The 18,357-nt window shown below is 44.6% G+C and overlaps 1 protein-coding gene across 9 annotated transcripts in view; it reads left to right on the forward strand.

Moving 5' to 3' along the window:
• The window catches only part of LOC141121275 (von Willebrand factor A domain-containing protein 5A-like), a 169,088-nt gene that overhangs the window by 25,068 nt on the left and 125,663 nt on the right, over positions 1–18,357 (forward strand). For all 9 annotated transcript variants that reach the window (XM_073611083.1, XM_073611073.1, XM_073611072.1 and 6 more), the window contains exon 4: positions 3,331–3,553. In XM_073611083.1, the coding sequence (XP_073467184.1) occupies positions 3,331–3,553 (223 nt within the window). The remainder of the gene's footprint in view (positions 1–3,330; positions 3,554–18,357) is intronic.

Raw genomic sequence — 18,357 nt, forward strand, 5'->3', positions numbered from 1 at the left:
TACCCCACCCAAGTTAGTTCCCCTCAATAAAAATACAAAACAAAGTGCATGGACTGTTTTCTGTCTAAAGCCTTGTACACAGGATACAATTGTTGGCCAACAGAGCATCTGATTTTTGTCAAAAGGGCGTATGCCAGGATCTTGTCTTGCATACTAACGGTACACAATTGTCATGCAACAAACACAAACATAGTGACGCACTACGAGGAATTTCAACTCTTGAGCGTCACCCTTTTGGCTCCTCCTGCTAATTTTGTGTTTGGTGAGCATTGATTCCGAGCATGCGTGTTTGTACTTTTGACTTTTGTGTGAGGGACTTGTGTACTGACAATAGACCGTTGTCCGCTGAAAATTTACTAGCCTGCCATACAACATTTGTTGGCCGAAACAGTTGTCAAAAGGAGCGTACTAACGGTTGGATTTTAGGACAACAGTCTGTCAACATACAATCCCCTGCCAACAATCGTACCGTGTGTACGAGGCCTAATGCCGCGTACACACGAGCGGACTTTACGGCAGACTTTGCCCGGCGGACAGGATTTCGGCAGACAATTCGATCGTGTGTGGGCTCCAGCGGACTTTGTTTTCTCAAAAGTTGGACGGACTTAGATTTGAAACATGTTTTAAATCAATCCGTCGAAATCGAGTCCGGTCGAAAAGTCCGCTCGTCTGTATGCTAGTTCGACGGACAAAAAGCCACGCTAGGGCAGCTATTGGCTACTGGCTATGAACTTCCTTGTTTTAGTCCGGTCGTACGTCATCACATACGAATTCGACGGACTTTGGTGGATTGTGTGTAGGCAAGTCCGTTCATTCAGAAAGTCCTTCGTAAAGTCTGTCGAAAAGTCCGCCGAGCAAAGTCTGCCATAAAGTCCGCTCGTGTGTACGCGGCATAAGAGTGTCTAATCGTGTGCCTGACTGGGCAGGGTGACAGGTGGACTACAACACTCAGCAGCCCCTGCGGGGGTACCCCTACAATGCCATGACAGTTGTCTGTGTTGCCTTGTAAATTAAATATAGAATGCGTGATCAAATTATCTACTGATCTGCGGATATACAGTATATCGGGTTTTACGATCTTTAATCATAGACATGCAGTAATACCTTGGATTGCGAGCATAATTCGTTCCCGGAAACGTGCTTGTAACCCAAAGCACTCGTATATCCAAGCTAATTTCCCCATAAGAAATAATGGAAACTCAGATGATTTGTTCCACAATCATTTATTCATAAGTCCTTCAGTTTATAGGCCGCATAAAAAGATTATAACAATGTGACTTCAAGACAACTTTGAGGCAACTTCAGGGAAGGTAATCTTCCTGTAATGTCGGTTCCAAATCACATCGAATAAGATGAGGATCGGACTTGGGCCCCTTTCACAGTTGTGTAACCTGTCCTGCGACTTGGGACTGAAAGGTCGCATGACAAATCGTACCCCATGATTTCCAATGAGTACCATTCATATCTGTGTGGCTTCAATCCGCAGTGACTTCAAAGTAGTCCCTGCACTACTTTGGTCTGACTTTAATGCGACTTCAGGTCCTTGGACCTCAAGATTACACAGGCATTGCTTCAAGTCGCGCGACTTTCAGGTGGTACAAGTGTGAAAGGGGCCTTAGGGCTCATGCACACTGCAGCTAAAAAAAAAAAAGCTACTTTTAGCATTTGAGCTTTTATTTCAGCTTGAAGAAGCTTATGCTTTTTTTGTGCACATTTTTATTGAGCTTTTTTGAGCATAAAGCCCCGTACACACGATCGGAATTTCCAACAACAAAATCGTGGAATTTTGTTCGAAGGGCGTTGGCTCAAACTTGTCTTGCATACACACGGCCAAAAAAATGTTGGCCAACAATTACGAACGTAGTGACGTACTAGACGTACTACATGGTTTTTCAGCTCTTCAGTGCCACCCTTTGAGCTACTTCTGCTAATTTGGTGTTAGTAAAAGTTTGGTGAGTGTTGATTTGCGCTTTTCTTTTCGCGTTTTTCATTTAGCGCTTTTCAGTTCGCGCTTTTCATTTGTGCTTTTCAGTTCGTCTCTTAACGGCCGTTCATCAACCAGACATGTTGCAGAATTGGAGGAGATAAAGTGTTATTTATTATTGGCCCTGGAGTTATTGCTTTGTCATTATTTTTTTTGGTTGAATAATGATTTGATTTGGTAAATTTTCTATATTTTTGGATGCATAGAATGCACTTTTTGGTTAAGTTCTATTGGCAGATAGCATGTCTATTTTTTTTTTTTTAATGCACAATAAATAAAATTTGTGGAGAATAATACTTGGCTATGTGTTTTACTTCAAATGACAGTTTGGGAGTAGGCAGTTACATTTAAAAAAATACAATGTAAAATTGACAAGGGACACCAACATAGTTGTATCTTTGATCTTAAAAACTACGGGCTAATGGTGATGTGGTAACTTGCACAAATAAAAAAAAAAAACATCATAATATTATTCTTGATATCACTAGAAAAAAAAGCCTTTGAAAATATGTTTGCAATAACTCCATCAGTATCACCAGCAAAGCAGCTTCATTATTATAAATATTATAAGGAAGAAGAGAATTGTGCGCTGCATTTGGACATTTCATAATTTGCCGCGTCATGAATGTTAATTCTCCATTACGAACGCTAGTTTACAAGACTGACCGCTTCTGGCTCGTCCTTGCTTCCGAGCATGCGTGTTTGTACTTTGGACTTTTGTCCGATGGACTTGTGTACACACAATTGGAAAATCCGACAAAAGAGATTTGTTGGCGGAAAATTTAAAAACATGCTAGCCAACATTTGTCCATGGAAAATCCGACAACAATTGTCCGATGGAGCGTACAAATGGTCGGATTGTCCGCCAACAACCTCACATCCAACATTTCCCGTCGGAAAGTCTGATCGTGTGTACGGGGCTTGAGCGTTTTTTTTTCTCACCAACCCTCCTCGCTTTACTATACTCTTCTATGTCTTATAACGTGACACTACTCATATTGTAAGACATCGCTCGTCTATCAAGTTAAAATTCATTTTTTTTTAAATGTGCTCGTCTTGTAAAACACTCGCAGTCCAAGTTACTCGCAATCCAAGGTTCTACTGTACTTCCTTTCTATTTTGGGAGATTTAACAGAAAAACTGGACACAAAATGTAAAGTTAGAATTTAGTAAGGTAAATAATGCTGTACAACATATACAGATCAGTAGTTTTCAATATGATAAAAGAAAAAAAATGATATAAATGAAATTGTGTTCATGGGTCAAATTCAAAGTTCTAAAATGCTGATTTTTTTTTTTAATTACACAACAGTAACAGTTTTATTGTTCCTCCCTCTCTTCTCCAGGCTCACAAGACCTACGATGAGGCCATCAGACAGGGTAAGCAAGCCTTCCTCCTGGAGGAAGATGAGAGCTCGGCGGACATCTTTAGCTGCAGTGTTGGGAATCTCCCTCCTGGCCAAGAGGCCGAGGTCACCCTGAAATATGTGCGGGAGTTGCCGGTGGAGGCAGACGGAGCTGTGCGTTTTGTACTCCCGGCTGTCCTAAACCCGAGATACACCCCAAAAGGTACAAGTACAGATAAGCAGTTTATTTTTCTTTTTTTTGTAATGCTTTTATTTGCTTCTCTGAAAGGACCACTAAACCCTAAAGTGAACCTGACCCGGACTAAAATGTTTCCAAAGCAACAAGTGCAGATGCCATGTACGTTATACTCTCAAACCATTTTCCTGTGTGTCCCTGTGGAGCCTTTTGCATCGTAGACCCACACTGTACTGTACCCACTGGCATTTGACTTCTCTCCTAAACCCAGCCAATTAAATTTTAAAATGCCAGAACTTGTGTGTGAAGTAAAGACGACTAGCCATTTTTTTGTTTTCAAGATAGTTTGCTTTGATAATACTCTTTTATGTAGCTATCCTGATCAGCGTATCCTTAGCCATAGCTTTGAAAGCCATACCTGGGCCTTGCTGGACTTTAGATTGCAGGGTTGATCTGACCTTCAGGCACCAGGCTTTGCTGGTAGTGCTTTCCAGACCTTTGTGTACTGTCTTAGTTAGCCGCAGATTGTTATTCAAGAGCTGTGACACGGCCTCTGGTACTGTATGTCCCTGTCTCCTGAAGACTCATTATGAGTAGGCTGTAAGGGCAGAGCATAAGAAGCTACTTTTTATTTATTAGAATTGTTGGTCCCTAATAATACCACTGTTTTAATGTTGGTTTCAAAGTAAAGGGTTAACACACTGAGGAATTGAATGCTACATCACTAGGTGTCCCGTGTGCACACTCCGCACCCTGTTCCCACCTTTTCACTGTGAGGTAGCATCTTCCTGTTTACAAGAGACAGGTGGTTCCACCTCAGTATTTGCCACCGCCTACAGTGGCCTGGTCACCTCTTGCTATTGAACCTCTAGTGCTTTCAGCAACCATTTCATGAGTACCCAAGGTTTTTTCCTAGTGTTTTTAATTAACTTGTCTTTGTCAGGCAGTGCAACATTTCAGATCCTAAGCGCCAGGGGAGCAGTTCCTCTGCATGGTCTCTTAGCTTACAGTTCACTATCCCTTCAGGGATGACCTGCTGTGACCAGTGGCAGGTTTTGGGGGGGGCGGCACTGACACCCACCACCCCACCCACCACAGGCCCCCCACAGCGGCACTACCACCCTGGGCGGTCGGCGATTCGACAATTATCCGATCTAGGTGACGGGCTGTAGTGTCCTCCTGCATGGTCCGCCCGCCGTGTGTCTGCTCCTCCAGCGGCTTCTTGCACCGTGTGTCTCCTCTCTCTTCCGCCTAAGCGCTAGGCATCCAATAGGATCGCCTGACGCTGTTGCCAATCGGGTAACAGGTCTCACGACCTGCCTCTTGATTTGTAGGAAGGAACTTTAGTGTGAAAATAGCAAAAATTCATTCGCTATCGCTACACAACTGGGTGGGATTGAAGGCCAGTTTTTTGCGCCCCAAGCCCACCCTTTTTTTGAAGCCTATTAGAGCCTCTAAGCACATGCTTCAAAAAAACACTCCCCCCTGGGTGGCCTGGTATGTAGATCAGGGAGCCGGACGCATGGATGGGGGGGGGGGGGGCGATGCCCGTGCACCCTCTATGGGACCCTACATGGACATCCTGGACCATTGTACCCTGCTTGAGTCCATATATCAAACAAATACAAGGAGATTTTCAAGCTCAAAGTTACCAGCCTGCCAGAGACCAACCAATTTGACCTGTCTAACAATATGTGTTAAGAACAAGGGTTTAGTCTGCACACACTTGCAAATATATGCGTAAGCTACAGGCCTCGCCAGGGCACCCTGTTTTCTGTAGTCACTAACCCTAACTTCTGGGTCTCCACAGTAGAAGCGCATGCATTTCAATGGATAGGTGAGAACAGGTGGCCTGGACGGAGCCCACTCCTCTTTAAAAGGTAAAAGGGCACACTGAACACCCAGCACATATGTCACCACCTATTACTGTCACAAGGGATGTTTACATTCCTTGTGACAGCAATAAAAGTGATCAAAAATGTTTTTATTTTAAACACAAATTAAAAACATAAAAAATTTAAAGCGCCCCCGTCCCCGCGAGCTCGCACAGCAAAGAAAACGCATACGGAATTTGAGCCCGCATATGTAAACGGTGTTCAAATCACACATGTGAGGTATCGCCGCGATCGGCAGAGCGAGAGCAATAATTCTAGCACTAGACCTCCTCTATAACTCTAACCTGGTAACTGTAAAAAAAATTCAAAGTGTCGCCTATGGAAATTTTTAGGTACCGTAGTTTGTCGCCATTCCACGAGTGCGTGCAATTATAAAGCGTGACATGTTTGGTATCTATTTACTCGGCGTAACATCATCTTTCACATTATACAAAAAAATTGGGCTAACTTTACTGTTTTGTTTTTTTAAAATTCATGAAAGTGTCCCTTTTCCCAAAAAGTTGCATTTAAAACGCCGCTGCACAAATACAGTGTGACATAAAATATTGCAAAAATCGCCATTTTATTCTCTAGATTCTCTGCTAAAAAAAGCAGCAGCAGTGATTGTGCAGCGCTAGCACAGAGAAGACAGTAGAGGAAGTGAGCTCTGCAGAAAACTTCCTCTACTGACTTCAGTATTAAATGAGGCTGGAGAGGAGAGGGCTGCCAAAGCAGACATCCCAACCTGACAGAACTCATTTCAGGGTGGTGGCAAACTAATTTCAAGGAGGTGGCGCGGCGCTTCGTGATGACCCCCCCCAATTTAACACATCTAGAAGATGATCGAATGAAATGGAATCAGTATACACAAGTTTACTTCTTCTGAGAGATATTAAAGGAACACTCTAACCACAATGACCACTTCAGTGATTTGAAGTGGTCAAGGTGGTAGGAGTCAGTATGTGGGATGGCATGAATATGCTAAGGTGGTCTAATGATTGGCTTCTGTCTACACGGAGGGCTACACAGAGATCAATATTTGGCCGTTCCCCGCTAAACTGAATTTTGATGTGTGTACTCAACTTTACCCAATTCCTTGCTGGTTACCCACAGTACCTGTGTATGTCTTACTGATTATGGTCACACCCCATAGTCAGAAAGAATAGTCTTTCACTTACCTGTTCCTGAAAACGCACACACACACCAAGATTGGATTTAAATTTTTTTGAATCCTGGAGTTGGGCTGTATTATAGAACCACATCCTTTGCTGTTATTGCTCAAATTCCTGAATATGTTAGAAATATACTGGGACTTTTCAGGTGCAACAGAGATATTCTACATACACATATATTAAACAGAATGATTTTGTGAAATGCATCCACCTGAAAAGTCCCATTATATTCCTAACACATTCAGGAATTTTACTTTCACTTTCACCATATATGTCCTGCTAAGGTACAGGACAAGTTTTCAGCACATACCGTATTTATCGGCGTATAACACGCACCCCAAGTTTAGAAGGGAATTTTAAGGAAAAAAAAAACTTTTAGGAGGTTAGTTTAAGGGAAAAAAACTTACATTTAAATGCCCATCATTGCAGCCTTCTCAGTGCAGCCTTGCCCCAGTGCAGCCATGTCAGTGCAGCCTTGTCAGTGCAGCCTTGTCAGTGCAGCCTTGTCAGTGCAGCCTTGTCAGTGCAGCCTTCCCCAGTGTCCTTTGCAGCCTTATCCCAGTGCAGCCTTGCCCCAGTGCAGCCTTATCCCAGTGCAACCTTGCCCCAGTGCAGCCTTGCAGCTCGCAGTTTGAAAATCCTGTGATCCCCTGCAATCCTGAGCTTCAAAATCGCCGACCGCAATTTGAAAATGGCGCCGCCGGCGCCGAAATACACAGAGCCGGTCCTCGGCTCTTCTCGGCGGCTCTCGTTTACTTTCGGCTCCACTCGTAGTCCCGCCCGGGATGGGCGTGACTGTGAGTGGAGCTATCCGAACCTAGCCGAGTACACTCGGCTAGGTTCGGGCGGCTCTCGAGTGAAGCCGAAAGTGGCCGAGAAGAGCCGAGGACCGGCGCTGTGTATTTCGGCGCCGGCGGCGCCATTTTCAAATCGCAGTCGGCGATTTTGAAGCTCAGGATCGCAGGGGATCGGTGTATAACACACACCCGCGATTTTCCCCTGATTTTAAGGGGAAAAAAGTGCATGTTATACGCAGATAAATACGGTATTTTTACAGTGTGGAAGGCACAAAAATAGGGACTCACGGGAGAAGAATGGAATCTGTTATGCAGCCTGTTATCTTACCTTGGGGAGAGCTCCCATGACTGTGTTCTTCTGCTTGCTCAGTCCTCCCTGGGGAGAAGGGGGGAGGGTGCTGACAGGAACACAAGACTGGCAGAAATCAGCTTCTCCTTTCTGGACATTACTCTGCAATGCTCTCAAGCCGTTCCTCCTTATCCATTGACCTGAGGAGATGGGTGTGTTATCTGAACAGTGGCATGTCCAGGCTCGTGGTGTGACACACTCCCCTCCTCCCTCCCTCACTCAGCTGTGTGACAGCACTAGTTGTCAGTGCTGTGCTGGCATTTCACATCCTCGACTCCTCTCCTCTCTCCGCGCCGAAAATTCAGAGCTTCTCCAGAGCCAATGAGAGAGGAGGGGTGTGGATTGAAGGCAGAGGAACCAACCAGGATCGGAAGATTATACTACAGCAGACAGCCTGACACCGCCCCCACCCTGTATTCTCACTAAGGATTGGCCCTGCCGGGAGATTGCGGGGCACTCTTGAGAAGTCTGCCAAAGGTTCCGGAACGCAGTTCCGGTGTTAGGTACCTGGTAGGAGAGCCTGACTGTAGGAGAAGACCTCTCATACAACGCTGGTTCAGGAGCCACTGGAGTGGGGACAGTGGTCTCCTGAGCGCAGTGGGGTAGGAGTGCCTGTTGGAGTATAGTCTCTGATGTAGAGGCAGAGATCCCTCCTGGGATGGCAGGACTGCAGGTGAGTGGAGACTGGAAGAGCAGCAGACTTGACACACTGGAGGTGAGAGATCACAGGAGCTGAAGCTGAAGATGCAACAGCAAGTAGAGCGGCAGGCACAAGCAGAATTAGACAGTCCGGGTCGGCAGGTAACTGGCACAGGTAATCACAGCAGGCAAAGGCAGAGTCGGTGAACAGGCAGAGGTCGGCAATGGTAGCAGATACAGACAGCAGAGTGGTTAGGCAGGCCGGGTCGGGATTGGAGCAGGTCGGATGGTCAAACAAGCCGGGTCAAATCAGGTAGCAGACAATCAGATACAGGTTCAAGCAGAATCACAGAGCTGAGACGAAGCAGCAATGTTCCCATGGAACAGGGGAACTTTTATGTGCTTAATGGCGCCAAACCGGCGCTAACGCGAACGCGCCCACACACCCGCGCGCACCGAGTGCCGCGCTGATGCACAGCAACAGTAGCAGCTTGATGCCGTGTCTGAACAGGGGCGCGCCGGCGCATAGGCGCATGCAAGCGCCCCGGTCTGGTGCTGGTAGATCCCTGACATTGCCCCCCCCAAGGGGCAGCCTCCGGATGCCCAACAACCTCTTCTTCTCAGGATGAGTAGAAAAATAGGCGCACACTAAACGCCTAGCATGCACATTACTGTCCGGTTCCCACGAGTTACTTTCTGGGCCGTAGCCTTTCCACTTGATTAAGAATTGGTTTTGCCCTTGCCTTCTTCTACAATCAAGGATAGCCTCAACCTCAAATTCCTCCCTGCCATTAATTACAACAGGTTCAGGAGGTCTTGTCCCTCTAGCAGGAAAGGGATCAGGTACAGCAGGTTTGAGCAGAGATACATGGAATACCGGATGAATTTTAAATGAATCAGGTAAAGTCAGTTCATAAGACACTTCATTGATTTTCCTTCTAACTGGAAAGGGTCCCATGAATCTAGGTGCCAACTTCTTAGAAGGACATGCTAATTTGATATTAACGGTAGAAAGCCATACCTGGTCGCCAATTTGTAAGTTCAGCTCCCCCCTTCTTTTCCGGTCGAAGATTCTCTTACCATCTGCCTGAGCCTTGGACACTGTTTCCTGCAACAACCGGCTGTTGTGACTGAGGAACTCCACTGTACTTTGTACTGCTGGAACCGAAGACTCTGAAAGGAAATCAGGTAGAAAGGTTAGGTGAAAGCCATAATTGGCGAATAAAGGAGATTGGCCGGTGGCAGAATGTTTGGCATTATTGTAGGAAATTGAGTACTGTCCGTGATACTTTTTTTATTTGCACTAACATACAATTTTTCAGGACAAGCTTTCGGGGTATGTCCCCTTCTTCAAGGTCCAAGCAGTACTGATTCACAAATTTGTAAGCAGCATGTTAAAGAAAAAAAAAAAAAAAAAAAGGGAAAGCCGAACACATACAAATCAATGGTAATAAAGATAGCAGCAGAGTTAGTGAGATAAGACAGAGGGAGAGGGAGCTATAGAATGCAGGGGGGATTCTAGTCACAGAGGGGTCGTAAAACTTTAGCATAATGTGTAAGGAAACCAATATCTAAATTCAGGCCGTTATTTTTCGTGTCAAAAAGAAGTATCATTCTTAGTTCAAAAGTTTTCCTTTCCTGGATAGTTCTGAAATTCCCTTTAAGAACTAAAACATTGAGGTCTTCTATAGTGTGGTCCGGCTGTGAGAAATGATGTCCCACAGGTGTGCATAAACTGTCTTCTTTATGTTCTTTGATGGTATGACTGTGCAAATTCATCCTCACTTGTAACTTCTGTCCTGTTTCACCCACATAAGATCCTTTGCTGCACCTTTTGCATTGGATGAGGTACACAACGTTACTGGAGGTACAGCTGTAAGATCCCATGACATTGAAGGTCCCATTTGTGTGTGTGACACTTTTGGATAGATTGATCTGGTTGCATAGTTTGCAGCGTTTTTCATTGCAGGGTTTGCTTCCATTATTTGTGACTTCATAATCAGAGTGAAGTTTCCTGCTGATTAGTTTGTGTCTGAGGTTGGGTGGTTGTCTGAAAGCCAATAATGGGGGTTGTTGGAATATTCCTTTCAGAGTTTCATCCTCTGTTATAATGGGTTGTAAATCTTTGATTATCTTTTTGATCCCTTCAAGTGCTGGGTTGTATGTGGTGACTAGAGGTACTCGGTTATTTGTTTTTTTCTCTGTGTATTGGAGGAGATTTTCTCTTCGGGTTTTTAAGGCTGTGTTTATGCTGTGGTTGATGGTTTTTTCTTTGTAACCCTTCTTATGGAAGGAGTCTGCCAGTGTTCTGAGATGTTTATCTCTGTCTTCTGGGTCTGAACAAATTCGGTGGTATCTGATGGCCTGGCTGTGTATGATGGCCCGTTTAGTGTGTTGAGGGTGAAAACTGGAACTATGAAGATAGCTGCATCGGTCAGTAGGTTTTCTGTATATCGACGTGTGAAGCTTGTCATCCCTGATGTATACTGTGGTGTCCAGGAAGTTGACATGTGTGTTCGAATAGTCCATTTTTAGTTTGATAGATGGGTGAAAAGTGTTGATAAATGAGAAGAATTGGTTTAGATTTTCTTCACCTTCAGTCCATATCATGAATATATCATCAATATAGCGATAATATCTGTATGGCTTTTGTTGTATGCTGTTCAGGAATTTGTCCTCCAGGTCAGCCATAAATAAATTTGCATATTGGGGTGCCATTTTGCTTCCCATAGCAGTACCCATACACTGGAGATAGATGTCATTATTGAAAGTGAAGTAGTTGTGTGTAAGAATGAATTCAATGAGTTGTGTCACATCCTCAGCCGTGTATTTGTGGTTTGGTGAGGATGATAAGAATCTGTGACATGCCGCCAACCCATCCTTGTGAGGGATGTTACTGTACAGAGATTCTACATCCATAGTGACTAGAAGTGTATTTGGTGGTAATTGTTGCATATTGTTAAGCCTGTTCAGAAAATCAGTGGTGTCTTGCAGGAAACTCGCAGTGTTCATGACTAAAGGTTTTAACATGTTTTCTACGAGGCCTGAGATATGTTCGGTAAGTGTATTCATACCTGTTATAATGGGTCTGCCTGGATTTCCTGGCTTGTGAATCTTGGGCAGCATGTAGAAGTATCCAATTTCTGGATTATCCAGAATCGCATTGATGAGTTCTGAATGTAGGTGGCTTGGTATTGTCGCAATGAGACTTTTTAATTGTTTAGTAAAATCCTGGGTCGGATCATAATCCAGTTTTTTGTAGTAAGTAGTATTTGCAAGCTGCCCCTGGCCCTCTTGTATATATTTGTCTGTATCCATCACAACGACTGCTCCCCCTTTATCTGCTGGTTTGATGGTTATGGCCTGATTGTTGCGCAGATCATGTACAGCTCTTCGCTCCAGTGGTGAAAGGTTGTATAATATTTTCTTTTGCTGGGTGGATATCAGGGATGTAACTCGCAGCCTGAAGCTGTCAATATAGGTATCCAGTTTGGGGTTGCGTCCTTGTGGAGGTGTGAAGTTGCTGTTCTTTTTCTTTTTGTCACCTCCTATTGTCCTAGGATTCCTTTCCTTACTGTGAAAATATTCTTTGAGCCTTAGTCTCCTAAAGAATTCCTCCATATCTGACCATACCTGTAAATTATCCAATTTGGTGGTTGGGCAGAATGTGAGTCCTTTGGAGAGGACTGTTGTTTCTGGTGTAGTAAGTTGATGATTTGACAAATTTATGATTCCGAGTTCCTCTGTTATATCCACATTTTCTGTAAAGTTAGCATTTACACAAGGGCTGCCTTGGGATTCTGGATCGGCTTCCAAGTTGCTGATAGCAGGAGTTATAGAAGTTGTGTTTGTTTTGTGTTGTTTAGGTTGTATCCATAAGGTCTGCTCTTGGTGTAGCTTTTGGAGTTTTTTTTGCTTCCTGTTCATGGCAAGTTTTTGCAGTTGTCTTTGTAAAGTTTCAATTTCATTCTTAATTTGGTTGATGCTTGTGGGGTCCAATGGTGTTGAGGTTTCAAAAACCAACTGCTTTTGTTTCCGGATTGTTTCCCTTTTACCATAGAGTTTATGAATGAGGTTGTTCCTTAACCTTTCGCTGGTACGTCTGCAGAGTCCTTCTGCATAAGGAGAGTTCAGTGTATTTTCAGTATTTTCTAAATTCCTGAACAGCATACAACAAAAGCCATACAGATATTATCGCTATATTGATGATATATTCATGATATGGACTGAAGGTGAAGAAAATCTAAACCAATTCTTCTCATTTATCAACACTTTTCACCCATCTATCAAACTAAAAATGGACTATTCGAACACACATGTCAACTTCCTGGACACCACAGTATACATCAGGGATGACAAGCTTCACACGTCGATATACAGAAAACCTACTGACCGATGCAGCTATCTTCATAGTTCCAGTTTTCACCCTCAACACACTAAACGGGCCATCATACACAGCCAGGCCATCAGATACCACCGAATTTGTTCAGACCCAGAAGACAGAGATAAACATCTCAGAACACTGGCAGACTCCTTCCATAAGAAGGGTTACAAAGAAAAAACCATCAACCACAGCATAAACACAGCCTTAAAAACCCGAAGAGAAAATCTCCTCCAATACACAGAGAAAAAAACAAATAACCGAGTACCTCTAGTCACCACATACAACCCAGCACTTGAAGGGATCAAAAAGATAATCAAAGATTTACAACCCATTATAACAGAGGATGAAACTCTGAAAGGAATATTCCAACAACCCCCATTATTGGCTTTCAGACAACCACCCAACCTCAGACACAAACTAATCAGCAGGAAACTTCACTCTGATTATGAAGTCACAAATAATGGAAGCAAACCCTGCAATGAAAAACGCTGCAAACTATGCAACCAGATCAATCTATCCAAAAGTGTCACACACACAAATGGGACCTTCAATGTCATGGGATCTTACAGCTGTACCTCCAGTAACGTTGTGTACCTCATCCAATGCAAAAGGTGCAGCAAAGGATCTTATGTGGGTGAAACAGGACAGAAGTTACAAGTGAGGATGAATTTGCACAGTCATACCATCAAAGAACATAAAGAAGACAGTTTATGCACACCTGTGGGACATCATTTCTCACAGCCGGACCACACTATAGAAGACCTCAATGTTTTAGTTCTTAAAGGGAATTTCAGAACTATCCAGGAAAGGAAAACTTTTGAACTAAGAATGATACTTCTTTTTGACACGAAAAATAACGGCCTGAATTTAGATATTGGTTTCCTTACACATTATGCTAAAGTTTTACGACCCCTCTGTGACTAGAATCCCCCCTGCATTCTATAGCTCCCTCTCCCTCTGTCTTATCTCACTAACTCTGCTGCTATCTTTATTACCATTGATTTGTATGTGTTCGGCTTTCCCTTTTTTTTTTTTTTTTTTCTTTAACATGCTGCTTACAAATTTGTGAATCAGTACTGCTTGGACCTTGAAGAAGGGGACATACCCCGAAAGCTTGTCCTGAAAAATTGTATGTTAGTGCAAATAAAAAAAGTATCACGGACAGTACTCAATTTCCTACAATAATGCCAAACATTCTGCCACCGGCCAATCTCCTTTATTCGCCAATTATGGCTTTCACCTAACCTTTCTACCTGATTTCCTTTCAGAGTCTTCGGTTCCAGCAGTACAAAGTACAGTGGAGTTCCTCAGTCACAACAGCCGGTTGTTGCAGGAAACAGTGTCCAAGGCTCAGGCAGATGGTAAGAGAATCTTCGACCGGAAAAGAAGGGGGGAGCTGAACTTACAAATTGGTGACCAGGGCAGCGCAGACACGTGTAAGGGTCCCGCTCCTCAGGCGTCAGACACCGACAAAGTGCTGGACGCTATAGCCGCCTTGCAAGGTACGCTGACTGCGAAGATAGACGAGGTAAAAATCGATATATCCCTGATCAGACAGGACTTCTCAAAACTGAAAGACAGGGTTACGGAGGCAGAAACCAGAATCAGCAACGCGGAAGATGCCCTGCACCCCATGAGACATACTACAGAAGAGATGCAGAGACAAATACAACAACTTAATGCCCATCAGGATGACATGGAGAACCGCCTTAGACGCTGTAACCTCCGCTTCATAGGACTGCCGGAGAAAGAGGAAGGAGCGGACCCGGCAACCTATCTAGAAACGCTCCTGCTCAAAACGTATGGCCGGGAAGCCTTTTCAGTAATGTTTGCGGTGGAGAGGGCGCACCGCATACCTGCGCGGCCACCACCGCCTGGAGCGCCTCCCCGCACATTCATCGCCAAATTTTTAAATTTTCGGGACCGAGACAAAATCCTTAAACTCACCCGGGAGAGAGGAAACATACAGATCGGGAACAGCCAGATAGCAGTATTTCCGGATTTTTCCAGCGAGGTGCAAAGGAAGAGAGCACAATATCAAGAGGTGAAGCGCCGATTGAGGACCCTCCATCTCAAGTATGCGATGTTATTCCCTGCCCGGCTGCGGGTGGAGGAAGACGGAAAAGTACAGTTCTTTGACGACCCGGCGGCAGCGACAGCATGGATCGTAGAGACAGGCTGGCTTAATCTGTCTAAGTTCATACAACCACAGATGTTGGCGCCACAGCTTGACCCATGATACTCTGACCTGAATCATATAATGTGCCACCGGACGTGGGTCAGAGAGAGGTAGCCTAGTTACTTTCCTTGGTTCTGTTGCATAGCTGGAATACTGGCTCCCCTTGTCCTTCACAGCTAGAACGCAGGTAAAACTACGTGACTTTTGTCATGAGTACCACTAAGGGTTAAGCACAATACTTTTTAAGGTGTCCCTAAGCTGTATCCTGACTGGTAACTATAACAGTTCTATAATCACTGACATGGAACGGCTCACACAGGAAAACACAGATTGGAGACTTGAACATATCCTGTCATAAACTCAAGTATGACCTTTAAGGGAGCTCCCACTTGGGGAGATCTGTGATGGTATCGTTCCTATTTTCCACGTTTTGCTCCACGGTTGACAGTGAATTTTTCGCCCCCAAAGAAATAGTTACTCAACATGATATACAGCTACCATTCATATTAAGTTTAGTGCCTCCAGCTAGCCAGACAAGCTGGATGTTTATTCTCATGTTGATTGTTCGGGTTTGCATGCTCACACCAGGTTGGGGAGGTGTGCAGCTGGGAGGGAAGGGATGGGTTAACCACTGGTTGCAAAGTTTTGGGGAAATTGGCTTTGTCGTAGCACATGAATGTACAGATATGCATATTGTATTTGAAAGTAAATGGGTCACACTGCACAGAAACAGGATCAGGAATTGTGTCAGTAATTATGATAGCTTGGTCTTGTTCTGCTGGTCCGCAAAGGCGAAATACTCACTAGACAAAGATGACAAACATTAAATTCCTAACATGGAACGTGAGGGGTCTGAGGGACAAAGTTAAGCGAACCGCAGCACTCGCGTTCCTAAAATCACAGAAAGCTGACATTATAGCTCTACAGGAGACGCATGTAACCGGCCACCTGCAGGCGGCTTTAAAAAAACCATGGGTGGGATGGATTTATCATAGTACACACACAAACCAATCCAGGGGAGTTTCCCTTATTATAGCTAAAAACGTCCCATTTGAGTTAATAGAGCTGGAGTCGGACCAGCAGGGAAGATTTCTGTTTCTGAACGCCATGATAGGGGGTAATCCGGTTTTGGTCATGGCAAGCTATGTTCCTCCCCCATTCACGACAGAGGTGATCATGAAGGGATTGGCGTACTTAGCCAAGCACCCAACGGTACCGGCTGTCTGGATGGGGGACTTCAACATGACCATGAACCCGGCACTTGATAAACCAGATCAGGGTGGAGTCCCCGGTGCCTCAATACAACATACCAGACTGAGTCGCTTGTTGAAGGAGTTTGCTCTAACGGATGTATGGAGGCGGCAAAATCCGTCCACGAGAGCATACACATGTCACTCTGTCAGCCACCGTACAATGTCGAGGATAGACTATGTATTGGTGACAAACACCCTACTCCCTAGAGTTACTGGATCAGGCATAGCACCCAGAGCCCTATCGGATCACTCGCCATGCTGGATAACAGTTTCCATGTTAAAGGCAGCTCCCACTCCTACATGGCGTCTTAATCCATTCTGGCTCACGGTTATGCCGGACCTTGAGGCCATAAAGAGAGAACTGCAGTACATACTGCACAACACGTGCAAAGTAGATATACCGGGTATGGAATGGGACGCATTTAAAGTTCAGGCACGCAGGGTACTAACATCCAATATAAACAGATTTAAACTATCGTCCAAAACCTTACTACAGATGATGACTGACACACTTACAGAACTAGAGAATGTATATGCCTCAGACCCCAATCCTGATAATCTTCAAAAAGTAAACCTACAAGCCAGGGTGGTAAACCAGATACACGTAGAGAAAGCCAGACAGCACGTATTCTTCTGCAAACAGCGAGTGTTTGAGCACGGTGAACAGGCAGGGAAAATGCTAGCGTACTTAGCGCATTTGAATGACAAACCACCGGTGGTGGTCTCCCTGACTACACCTCAGGGAGACATAGTCACTGACCCCCCACAGGTAGCGGCCAGATTTCAGGAATTCTACAGTGAGCTGTACAAATCACAGAGCACATATTCCCAACAAGAAATAAAAAACTTTCTACATACAATACAGTTCCCCAAGCTTAATTTGGAACAAATCGAGATGCTCGAAGCCCCTATAACACAAGATGACATCGCAGAAGCTATATCCCAAATGTCTAAATCAAAGGCACCAGGACTGGATGGTCTGCCCCTAGAATTCTATGACACATTCTCGGAGATAATTATCCCAAAACTTAAACAGCTATACCAGAATATCTTTGATAAAGGTACACTCCCCTCCTCTATGCAGGAAGCACAAATAATAGTACTACCCAAAGCAGGAAAAGACCCCCGGTACCCAGAATCGTACCGACCCATATCCCTACTGCAAGTGGATATCAAAATATTAGCCAAAATACTTGCATCGCGCCTTAACAAGGCCATTTTATCGCTAATACACCCTGACCAAACTGGCTTTATGCCAGGGAAAAATACGGCCATGAATATTAGGAGGCTATTCATGAACATCCAAGCAAAACATGATAATCACGGAACTAGAGTGGTAGTAGCCTTGGATACAGCCAAGGCCTTCGACTCAGTAGAGTGGCGCTTTTTATGGGAATGCTTGAGGGAATTCGGTTTCGGACAAAACTTTATAAAATGGGTGCAGATTCTGTACCAAACACCTAAAGCGAGAGTATTCGTAAACGGCTGTCTATCGAAACAATTCCCCCTAGAGAGGGGTACTCGGCAGGGGTGCCCCCTCTCCCCTCTTCTGTATGCCCTGGCGGCTGAGCCACTGGCAATTGCTATTCGAGCAGAAACTGAAATAGTGGGCCTGTGCGTCGACAATTATACGGAAAAAATAGGATTATACGCGGATGACACCATTTTATATTTGGCAGATCAAGGTCCATCGCTGCAGGCAGCGTTAAAGATCATAGAACAAATGGGCAGTTTCTCGGGACTGCGCATAAATTGGGATAAATCCCAAATTCTCCCCATAGACCATTTCCCTCCGTCGGTCACATACCCAGAATTACCCTTAGCCAGAGTGAACACTATCAAATATTTGGGGGTAGTGGTTACTCGGGAATTGGGAGACTACATCACCAATAACGTAGAGCCACTGTTTCAACTGATAAAAACCAAAACGCAGGCCTGGTCCAGACTGCCCCTAGGGGTAACAGGCCGAATAAACATCATCAAAATGATTCTACTCCCTAAAATTCTATACATGGTCTGGCACGCACCACTATACATTCCCCCCAAGTTCTTTAAAAAGATGGAGGCTATTCTTAACTCGTTTGTATGGGGACACGGAAGGCATAAATTAGCCTGGCACATCCTTAAAAACCCCACCTCCATGGGGGGGATGGCACTACCAGATTTACAGGAATATTACATAGC

The sequence above is a fragment of the Aquarana catesbeiana genome, linkage group LG01 (assembly GCF_042186555.1).
Source record: "Aquarana catesbeiana isolate 2022-GZ linkage group LG01, ASM4218655v1, whole genome shotgun sequence".
Lineage (NCBI taxonomy): Eukaryota > Metazoa > Chordata > Amphibia > Anura > Ranidae > Aquarana > Aquarana catesbeiana.